This window comes from Hemibagrus wyckioides, linkage group LG01 (genome assembly GCF_019097595.1).
Source record: "Hemibagrus wyckioides isolate EC202008001 linkage group LG01, SWU_Hwy_1.0, whole genome shotgun sequence".
Taxonomy (NCBI): domain Eukaryota; kingdom Metazoa; phylum Chordata; class Actinopteri; order Siluriformes; family Bagridae; genus Hemibagrus; species Hemibagrus wyckioides.
The window spans coordinates 10,867,431-10,878,279 of record NC_080710.1 but is presented as its reverse complement, the minus strand read 5'-3'; the positions used below and the strand labels follow the sequence as shown (position 1 = coordinate 10,878,279).

General features: G+C 35.2%; 2 protein-coding genes across 3 annotated transcripts in view; both read left to right on the top strand.

Annotated features, from left to right (window-relative positions):
* The window catches only part of usp5 (ubiquitin specific peptidase 5 (isopeptidase T)), a 15,884-nt gene extending 11,443 nt beyond the window's left edge, over window positions 1-4,441 (top strand). For both annotated transcript variants that reach the window (XM_058399977.1, XM_058399987.1), the window contains exons 16-20: window positions 582-725; window positions 837-979; window positions 1,825-1,975; window positions 3,573-3,657; window positions 3,741-4,441. In XM_058399977.1, the coding sequence (XP_058255960.1) occupies window positions 582-725; window positions 837-979; window positions 1,825-1,975; window positions 3,573-3,657; window positions 3,741-3,834 (617 nt within the window). In that variant the 3' untranslated portion in view covers window positions 3,835-4,441. The remainder of the gene's footprint in view (window positions 1-581; window positions 726-836; window positions 980-1,824; window positions 1,976-3,572; window positions 3,658-3,740) is intronic.
* Window positions 4,442-4,999: 558 nt separating this feature from the next.
* On the top strand, window positions 5,000-10,526 carry cd4-2.2 (CD4-2 molecule, tandem duplicate 2). Its single transcript, XM_058400048.1, has 10 exons — window positions 5,000-5,211; window positions 6,825-6,874; window positions 6,961-7,110; window positions 7,274-7,399; window positions 7,994-8,227; window positions 8,373-8,620; window positions 8,788-8,899; window positions 9,199-9,356; window positions 9,438-9,490; window positions 9,737-10,526. The coding sequence occupies exons 2-10, from the start codon at window positions 6,838-6,840 to the stop codon at window positions 9,822-9,824; spliced, it is 1,206 nt and encodes a 401-aa protein (XP_058256031.1). The 5' UTR covers window positions 5,000-5,211; window positions 6,825-6,837; the 3' UTR covers window positions 9,825-10,526.
* The last annotated feature ends 323 nt before the right edge of the window (window positions 10,527-10,849 follow it).

Below are 10,849 nucleotides of genomic sequence, written 5' to 3'. Positions count from 1 at the left end.
GCTGGAATTCACTGAGCTCCTGAGAGCGACCCATTCTTTCACAAATGTTTGTAAAAACAGTCTGCATGCCTAGGTGCTTGATTTTATACACCTGTGGCCATGGAAGTGATTGGAACACCTGATTCTGATTATTTGGATGGGTGAGCGAATACTTTTGGCTATATATATATATATATATATATATATATATATATATATATATATATATATATATATATATATATATATATATAACATAAAGACACAGCACAATTCTCATGTTAACATTTTTTTTTAATTTGGCCTGAATTATGGTATTTGGGGTTGTTTAATTTAGTGTACATTTTTTCATATTATAGTTTTGTTTTTGAAATCTTGTTCTGTTAATTTGTGAATTCTGTAAGTTATTTTTTTTTTTGCATGTTTGTTTTGGTTTTCCATACATATAGAATTAATTTAGTTTCTTTTAAACATTTTTAAGTTTGTGAGGTATTGTCTCATTTGCCATGCCTTTATTATTTATTTAATCGCAGTTCATATGTAGTCATCTGAGGTACAGTTTATGAAGTGTCTATAGGAATTTCTTTCTGTCTCTCTCTCAGCTCCAGTGTTGGATGAGTCCACAGTGTCTCAGCTGTGTGAGATGGGCTTTCCTCTCGAAGCATGCAGGAAGGCTGTGTATTACACAGGGAACACGGGCATCGACGCTGCCATGAACTGGGTGATGGGGCACATGGATGATGCAGGTAAATCTATCAGTATAATAAAAATTGCACATTGAAAATTATATTGCACATTATATCAGGTTGTATTAACCGATCCTCTTTCTCCGATCGGGTCCACATGTTTGGCTGCAGATTTTGCCTCTCCTTTGGTGTTGCCTGGCTCTAGTTCTGCTCCTGGATCCACACCCACTGAAAGCCTGTCAGAGGAGCACCTGGCGACCATTGTCTCCATGGGATTTAGCCGAGATCAAGCCTCACGTGCTCTCAAAGCTACGGTGAGCACACTACATAGTGATTATAATTGCACATTAATTACATAACTCTTTCTAATCTTAGTGGCCAGAGCACAGTTCGATTTATTCAGCCTTCAGGCACTTCACTTATACACGAAATTGCATATGCTGCCAGCTGACATTGAGAAGGTGCATATAAAAGACATGAGTGAGTATAATAAACATGAAGGGGTAGATTTTTATCAGTCAGTACTACTTTTCTCCTAAGGTGTTAAAAATTAAATAGACTAAGCAAGCAGTATCAAAGTACAAGAAGGAATGGCAGATTTGTTTGTGTGTTGTGCGGTTGAGAGCAGTCACAGCTTTTCTGTTTACCACACTTGTCTTAAAAAAAAAAAAAGCATTTACGAATGCTGTTACCTGCGTCTTTCAGCAAGCGTGTTCCTTTGTGTATGTGCAATAGCTTTATGCCTTTGATGAGACCTAGTGCTGCAAATAAAAGGGTGAAATAAAAGTTTTTTGTAAACATAAAGCTACTTTTGGCAATAAAACTAAAATAAACCGTACAGATGGCATCCAAATGCCATACTGCATGCTTAATCACTGAGATTAAGATTTTTGTTTTTGATTTAGGTTGTTAAAACATATGTTGTTACAGCTGTAGTAATATTAACTCTAAAGAGACAGCCTGGCTCAGTGGGAGAGATCATGAGGAAGTGAAAGTGCTCAAATTCAATCTTACACAAGTAGTCACAAACTAATTGTATAATTCTGAAGTAGTACTGACTTAAATATTCATTTTCCAGCAGTTTTTAAAAGTAGTTGAGTATATTTCTGGTTTGTTTCTGCTTTTGCAGTAAACATGTAGTAAAATTCTTTGTGTGCAGAGTAACATTCTTGAGCGGGCAGTGGACTGGATCTTCTCTCACCTGGATGATCTGGAGTCTATGGAGGTGTCTGAAGGTGGACGCTCAGAGGGTGCCAGCGAAGCCAGTCGAGACGTGCCGCCTGGACCACGCGTTCGCGACGGGCCAGGAAGTGAGTCAAATTTGTGTGTTTAGATGGTACAGTAATCCCCCGTTTATCGCGGGGGTAATGTTCCAAAACCACCTGCCATAAACGAAAATGTGCGATACACAGACGCCACCCCCAAATGCTTTTTTTTATTGTTTAAGCCATAAATTACTCTCCCACCCTCTTTAAACACACACAGAAAACATTTGCAAGCATATAGTGAGATGAATTAATAGGGCTTGCAGAAAAAACATATACAGCATACACAGCACAAAACGAAACACTCGGGACAGTGACACATGAAGAACTAGGATGCTGGAGAATTCTGCTTCCCTTTCCCCAACTGCAAACATAGCCAGCAGAAATGAATGGGGCATTCCAATTGGCCAGACTCGTTCCTCCAGCCGTACTGTATTTTGATTTTCAGCATACCCGCACCACGCTTTCCTGAACAACGCTACGTGTTCTTATTAAAATTTTGCTTCATTTTCAATTAATGTTTATATTTTGTAATTAATAATTATATTTTTATTAATAAATTACCTTATTTCAACATAAAAACAATTCACTATAAGGTTTGCAAATACCGCAATATATCAGGAAAATCTGCAAAAAAATTAGTTATGTTCCAAATAAAAATCTGCGATATACCGGGACCGAGATATATGAACCGCAATATAGAGATTTAGATTACTGCAATGTTGGATAACATGTAGAAATAGGAGCACATTGCTAGTTAGTGTTAGTGCCCAAATCTTTGTGTTTTTGCCTATGTACCACCACCACAATGGATCTGAAATAAAACAATCATGATGCAGTGAAAGTGTAGAGTTTCGGCTTTAATTCATAGGTTTAACAAAAATGTTGCATTAACCTGTTGAGGAACTAAAGCAATTTCTTACACAGTCCCTCCATTTTCACTGTCTCAGAGATAATTGGGGAAAAAAATAAAAAGTATAAATATAAAGGTAATTTTTAATACTTCAAATTATTCATCATTTGCAGTCAATCACATCCAGAACCCATGGACATCTCCATGTGATGAGTTTCCTCCCTTTAGATGGCAGGATTTTAATTCGGTGATCATCCACTGTGCTCTTTCAGGCATTTTGGTGTTGCTGAGCTTGACAGTGCATGTAACCAAAGTGTTGATTTGACCACCCTTAGAAATTCTGCTATCTCTCAGATTAGTCCATTTTGGGGTGTTTTTTTCAGGCTAATGTTGGCCTCCTTCGCTTAAATTGACACATCTTTGGACCACATATTAAGATTTCCTGTGAAAAACTGGCAAAAGTCAAATTCACTTGGAATCAGCTTCAGGCGATTCTTTTCCTTAATTTATCATGAAATAAAGAGAATACAGGCCACAGATGGCCATCAAACTGCTTCAGTCAATTGTACACAGTTACTTTGGAGCTTGTGTAAAAACGTCTAATACCTAAAGCTTTTTGTTAAACTCCTTGAATTAAAGCTAAAAGTCTAAAATTCATGTACAGTGCAATTGTTTCATTTCAGATCCATTGTGGTGGTATAATACAAAGGCGAAATTACGAAAAAATGTGTCCCTATTCAAATATTTACAGACTGGACTGTATATTGATTATATTTGATCTTTTTTCAGAGTACGAGCTGTTTGCTTTTATCAGTCACATGGGCACGAGCACAATGTGTGGTCACTACGTCTGCCACATCAAAAAGGACCAACAGTAAGTAAATTACATTCATCTCATAGCCTCTTAATAGTCTTTTGGAACTAGAAATTGATTACCTGTTCTCTTCTCTTTCATAGATGGGTAATCTTTAATGATCAGAAAGTCTGCGCCTCTGAGAAACCACCGAAAGACCTGGGCTACCTGTACTTTTACAGGAGAGTGGTGGAGTAGAAGGCATCATCTACACACATGCATACACACACACACACACACACACACACGTTGTCTTAGCTGCTGAGGGATGCGAGGGAGGGGGGGCATACTCAAGCTTCTGAACTGACAGTTTTTTGTTTGAGCAATTCAAGCACTTCTTCCTCTTAAACTGCCCACAGCCAGCCAGGGGAGCATCTTTGTTAGGAGTTAGCAGTGCTGCAGGAATCCTGAAAGCAAGTGAACTCCTACATAACATCTCTCTCTCTCTCTCTCTCTCTCTCTCTCTCACTCTCACTTCCTCCTCCTCTGGTTCTGTAATGGTTTTTGTGCAGTTTGTTGCTTCTAGAGCCAGGCTCGGCTCTACCGTTTTTTTCTCCCATGTGTTCCGAAAACAAGGTTTCTTCAAAGGATGGAAGACTTGGATCACTACATGACAATAAAGTAAAGGGTACACACTGAAGAAGAATTACTTAAAAAATAAAAATCAAAAAAATCAAACTGGTTGTGCTGTCATGTGTTGCAAGGCTGATATAGCTGAAGGTTTTTTTCTCCATTTTGGGGGAAATGAAATCATTTTGTTCTTTCCGCTTTGAAAAAAAAAATTAAATAAAAGATGTGTCTCTTTGCCAATGAGTCTGTCTGGAATTATTCAGTGGAGCTGTTCTGGTAAAAACAGATTTTAATATTGAATTTTATCAGGGAGACATGTTTTTCTCATAATATTGATCTTCATGAACAGTCAGCTTTTAAGATGTAAAAAGGAAGGGGAAAAAATAAAAACATGTTAATTTTTTTTATTGTAGTATTTCTTAAAGTTTATTTATTCATTTTATTTCTTCATTTTAATACCTGCTTTATTCTGGTAAGGATTTTGGCTATGTTGACAAAAAGTAAATTTAGGCTTTAAATAAATGTAATTAAATAATATGGAGCTACAAATTGTCTTATTTTTTTGTCTTCAAAAATATCAAGCATTTATTTGTTTTCTGTGACACAGTAATAGGCATTTCCTGTAGTTTCAGAGGGTTGAGCCTTTTTGTGAATATGTGCATGTACGATCAGTTTATCATAGCAAACAAAGCGATCTCCACTAATCAGCTTTCCTTTCTATTCCTTATGCCTCGAATGTTTAGTCTCCCTGGATGTATTACGTTTACACCGCAGATACACAAATTAAGGAGAACTGAAAGATGTGACTTCATCATGTGTTTTAATTGAATGTTACACATACTTCTCACTACACTTTTCCCCTACAAACTGCGTGTCACTTTGTCATTTTTCTCCTTCCGCTCTCTCATTTCGACTGTGCAGAAGACAGCAGCTGCTCACAAATCTATTAACCTACTTTACTTACAGAGCAGCCAGCACACACAAGCTTCTCAACTCAGCTCTCCTGTAAGTATCACAAAATATCTCTTGCACTCTTTTAAACATGTTAAAAAAACATTCCTTAACAGTTTGTTATTCTCTAATATCAATTTTTTGTTGTCATTGCCAGCGACTGGAAAACTTTTTCTACAATAAAAATAGATTTGTTAAATGAACAGCATCAGATTTTATGAGTGAGCAAAAATAAATAGATTTTTATTTATGATTGGGAATTAATTTATTTAAATTTTTGGAACTAAAAAAAAGCCAGCCTTTGCAGCTACCTTTTTTTTTTACTGTAAATGGAACTAATACTACAATTTCTACTAATAATATATTTAAGCAAAATCACTAGCATGTATTTTGTCACAATAAAATAAACAAAAAGCGACACTGCTCTGGAAAGGAAAATGTCAAGCTTCACAAACTTTAAAATTCCAGTTTTTTTTTTTTGTGTGTGCGTTTCTATCCAAAAGATGTAGTTTACCAGCAACAATTTAAAAATAAATAAAAGTAATAACCTTTTTTTTTTTTTTTTACTTTTTTGCACAGTGTATTTATTTATTTATTTATTTATTTATTTTTATTTATTTATTTATTTATTTGTTTATTTCATTATTTATGCAGTAGATTTAAAAGATCAACACAATTAGTAAAAGTATGGTGGTACTACACATATAGAACAAGAAGAAAAAAAAAAAAAACCCTAAAAAAATCCTGCAAACATTACATTCCCAATACAGAAGATAAACACAACGTTCCAGCAAACAGTTTGAGGAAGACATTGTAAAAACATCTGTACATGAAATAAAAGAAAGCCACGCAGTAAAAAAAAAAAGAAAAAAAAAAAATGTTGTCAGCCGCCCCTCACGCTGTAAAATGAAGGTTGAATTTTTAATAAATGCATTTAATACAAGAAAAAAAAAACCCAAAAGAGTTATTTAGTGGCTACTTAAGACAATAAGTCTTATTGCTCCATGGCTTTGTTTCATTTTTGTCTATAGTGAGAACGACTGATAAATCTTTATTAAAGTATTTAGATTGTAGACGTCTGATACAAATGTAATCAGCAGCAGATCAGTTATAATTCTCTTTTTTTTCGATTTGTGAATATCATTATAGTTATAATAATTATAGTCATAGTCGTAGAATCTGCAATTACAATTCCACGTAGTAAATTATTATAGCCTGTATGAATAACACATTTTAAATGACCGTCTTTACTTTGTACAGGTTTGTGTAACACTATATGTATGAAACACTTTATTTTAGCAGGTCTGATGGCTCAAATTATATTTTGACATCATAATTTGTTGAATTTTGTCTTTAGATTTTTCGTATTTATTTTGATCTTTGATGCTCACTGGAAAAACCCAAACCACACGGTCTGAATAGTACAAAGAAGAGACAAAGTGGCATGAACGGAAATAGCTTCTGCAGCCATGTTTTTTTCATCTTCAGATAAGATCTAAAAAAATATGTATATTAAATAAAAAGAAAATCTAGCAAAAGTCATTTATCAATGTTAATGTACAACAAAATCTTGTTAGAGTCAAGTAGCACGTCATCCTCATCCTCATCATTATCATTAATTAATTAATTAAGCTACCTTGTTTAGTAGATTTTTTTTTTCTTTTCAGCATCTGTGCAGGAATGTTTATGTCAAAAAACATCCTTTGGATTACCTTTGGTAAGAGACAATATTAGTCAGTACATATATGTCAGCATAAAGAAGCAACACTAGAACTAGAACTAACTTGGAGTTTGTCTTTGTAGCAGCTTTTTGTGTTACCACAGCAAGTCGTGGTGTGTTTTATCAAAAAACTGGAGACAGCGTAAAACTGGACTGTGATAAGAGTGAGGCAGAGTGGAAACTTAACAACACCCTGGTGCTACAGCAATACAAATCAGGAAGACAGCGCAAAGGTATCAAAAGCTTTATTCAACTTTTTATGTTATACCTGCTGTCATCATCAAACTGTCTCACAGTAAGCATTAGAATTAGATTTCTAAAGACGTGTACTGACACAACACATGTTTTCTTGTTGTCTGTGGTTGTGTGATGGTGTGAATGGTTTCATTTTTTTAGGTAATTTAGACACTACTAACAGGGCACGGATAGAAGGAAAGTCGTTGAAAATTTCCGATTTGAGGAGCACTGACTCTGGAGAATACACATGCAGCTCATTCAAGCACATGCTGTATGTGGCATCAGGTGAGAGGGACTGCAATGTCTGTGCTGTATTTTGATAAGTGTATTTGGATGTAATCACAGTCTTTACTAAATCATCATTAGATCTTAGACTCACAGTCTTAGAACAGCTTCTGAGAATTTGTAGTTATGGATAATGTGGCAAAACTGTAATCAGGTCAAAGTATACAAGCCAAAAAAATATGCGCAAGTAAATGTAAAAACAAAACAAAGAACAGCTGCTTTTAAATGTACTCGAGTATTTAGAATTATAATGTCATGTTTTCATGTCAAAAATTACTATTAATTGTCTTAAACTGATAGAAATCTGTTTTAGTTTTTCAGCATCTTAGCCTTTTTGCCTAGAAAACACCATTCAATCTCAGTAGGTCTGATGATCATAGGGCATGACTGGTGCTTAGTCTAGTGTACATAAAGTTACATCTTGCAAATAGCATTCTGTTTCCATAATAGTCAAGTAAAAAGACAGTAAAATAATAATAATTTAAAACAATTACTCTATTTTCTTTTTCAAAAGAAATACAACTTAAGGCTCTGTGTGACAATTTGTACTTCCTGTTTCTTGCTTCTTTCCTGTCTTTTCTCCTGTTCTCTCAGCCCATGTGAACCCTTCCACAGTGCTGTACTCCAGTGACACAAAGCTGAACTGTGATATCACTGGAAAATTTGAAAAAAAATTTCAATGGATATCACCGAAATCTAGAAAGTATGACCAAAATGAGGTGATTGTGAAAGCTGTGACCTCAGATGAGGAAGGAACCTGGACATGCAACATCAAAAATGAATCAGGGAAGGATGTGATAAAGCTAGAAGTGACCATCAATGTTGTTGGTATACTTCCATAAATGTATTCCTATTGCTCCTTCGATGTTATGAATGAAAATCTTAATGCATTATGGTGACTGCTGAACACGTGCAATATAATGTCTAGTAATTTTAATGTAGATTGCTACAACGGCCTGTTCACTTTTATCAGGTCCTCTGATCACCGAAGAGGAAGTTTCCATTACTGAAAGGGGCAATGCAGTGCTGCCTTGTCTTTTATCAACTAAAAGACTGACTGTAATGGGGGGCTCATGGACACATGTCAACTCCTCTGATGCCCCTTTAGTCACATTTATGAGGAAAGGGGGCAGTGTTCAGTGGAATAAAACTAATGTCAACACAAAAGTTGATTTTAGTGTCAATGAGCTGCAGACAGTATTTAATGTGACACTGAATAAGGTAAAAAACCAAGAATGCTTATTGTATTTCTTTTCAATGTTCTATTTTTTCCCCAATATATATGAATTCTTATGAGCTTCTTCTTATACAGATGAAAATGTATTCAATTCTTCAACCATCAATATGCTGTAGTGTAAATTTGTAAAAGTTTTTTCAATATTTGTCAGGTGAATCCTGCTGATGCTGGTGTGTATGTGTGCAGTCTGGTGTTTGAAAATGGAAAATCTCTAAATGCAAAATTGATGTTGAGGGTTACAAAAAACGATGGTTCTGCTCCTGGTAAGCACAACATCTCATGCTTCCTGAATATCTTGCTGCAAAATCACACTTAAATATATAAAACACTAAAGAACAACTTTACACTTTGAAGGTGGGGCTGGTGCTCTTAGCTTAATTCCAACTTTAGTTAGAAAAATTCTGTCAGAATTTATTATTACTGTTTTGAATGCTCACACGAGTTTAAACTGTTTCTAAACACTTCATTTAACACTGTAGCAGAATAAAGAGAAATTGCCATGTTCTTTTATATGTTTCTTGTGTGTGTGTGTGTGTGTGTGTGTGTGTCGGTGTGATCTTAGGTATAGATTCTAAAGAGTCTAGTGTGCTAACAAAGATGAAGAAACCAGTACTGGGTTTGCAGTTGTGGATCTGGATTGTCGTGGGAGTGTGTCTCATGTTACTGATTGCCCTTGTTGTCGGCATTGTACTGGTTCATCGCAGAAACAAACGGATGAAGGTGAGGAACAAAATGGAGCGAGTGATTGAACAGAGAATGCTAGTAACATAAAGTGGCTAATACTGCTTTTTTCTTCCTCAGAGAGAGATTAAGAAGTCTATGCGACGACCCAGGAATTTTTGCACGTGTGAGAGGTAGCTGTTTATCTTTCTTATGTCTAAAAAAAAACAAATAGATTTTAGACCAAACACACTCTAAAATGCAGAAATACGATCCACATATTGATGACTGTCTTTCAGCCCCAGGTTTGTTATTCTGAAAGTGATATAAATATAAATGTGACTGTTATATTCCCGTGATTTGGTTACTGGCTCCATATGAATTATGTATAATGTCATTTCATTACCTTTCCACACCTGTATAATTTTTCTTCTCTAAAGGACTAGGAGGCAGCCTGGTAAAAGCCCAGGGAAAAGAGAACGGCCCCCACCTCTCCCCAGGCATCAGTACAGCTCTTTAAATGAATAAAGTGTCATGGAGCGATGGACAATAATAGAGGAGATAACTGTACAGGAGCGTCAAATCTACCAGGAAAAATGCTGATCATAGCTTGTTTATTTTCATTATTACATCTTCCTTTTTTCTTTTTTTTTTAACTATTCTTTGATTTCAAGAATATGGGAATATTTAAATAATCAAACATAAGCAGATCCTTTTCTTGTATTTCTTTTCTTGTGTTGTAAATAATACTTTCCTGGAAATATTTTAATGAAATATTAGAATTGCATAATTAGAGGACTTTTATGTTTGCTTAATTTGATTCATTGTATGTTCAAGAGTTTCTTTCTTTAACCCTAATGAAACGTTGAAATAAAGCATAAACATATATATCACGCTACATAAACCTGTAACGTGTGTGTAAATATGCATGTGTTTCGTTACATTTGCACCAGCATGAAGTAGCAGCACTTCCCGCTTGCACTGGTTCAGATAGTGTTAGACCTGCACAGGTGGCCATACACACACACACACACACGGTCGATTACACTACAACACATGTTTTGTGGGTTAGAAAGCCAGAACCCTGTTACTCAGTCCCAGGTTTGCAGACAGAATCCTCAGGAACTTATCAATGCTATCTTACACACTCACCTACCTGCATCAATATTCTATAAGACTGCTATCCATTTATTAGTCTGAAAAGTGCCTTTGTGCATGACTTCATGCTTTTATAAATAGATATATGTTTGTTAAGCCCTTTAAATCCTATTCAGGCATCTGCTTTAATCATATAAACACTGATATAATAAAGAAATGCATTTAACTGAGTTATGGGTTTCTATATGCAAATGTATCAGCAAAGAGACGATGTTTAGAATCTAATTTTATTGTAATAGGAGAATCAGAGATTTTTGCACAATGATATAGATATTATTTTATTTGGAATTGTGCAAGTGCACTGTAAGTATGGTGTGTATCTTTCGCAAATTCACATAAAACACAGCTTTATGCCTTAACAAGAGAAATAAAAAAGTAAAAGGGCCTAAATTTCT

What these genes read in the sequence shown, in the direction of transcription:
- cd4-2.2 (XM_058400048.1), top strand. Translation starts at nt 6,838, where the DNA reads ATGTTTATGTCAAAAAACATCCTTTGGATTACCTTTG. An exon ending in TTAATGTGACACTGAATAAG is followed by an intron (nt 8,621 to 8,787) that starts GTAAAAAACCAA and finishes AATATTTGTCAG; the next exon opens with GTGAATCCTGCTGATGCTGG. An exon ending in AATTTTTGCACGTGTGAGAG is followed by an intron (nt 9,491 to 9,736) that starts GTAGCTGTTTAT and finishes TCTTCTCTAAAG; the next exon opens with GACTAGGAGGCAGCCTGGTA.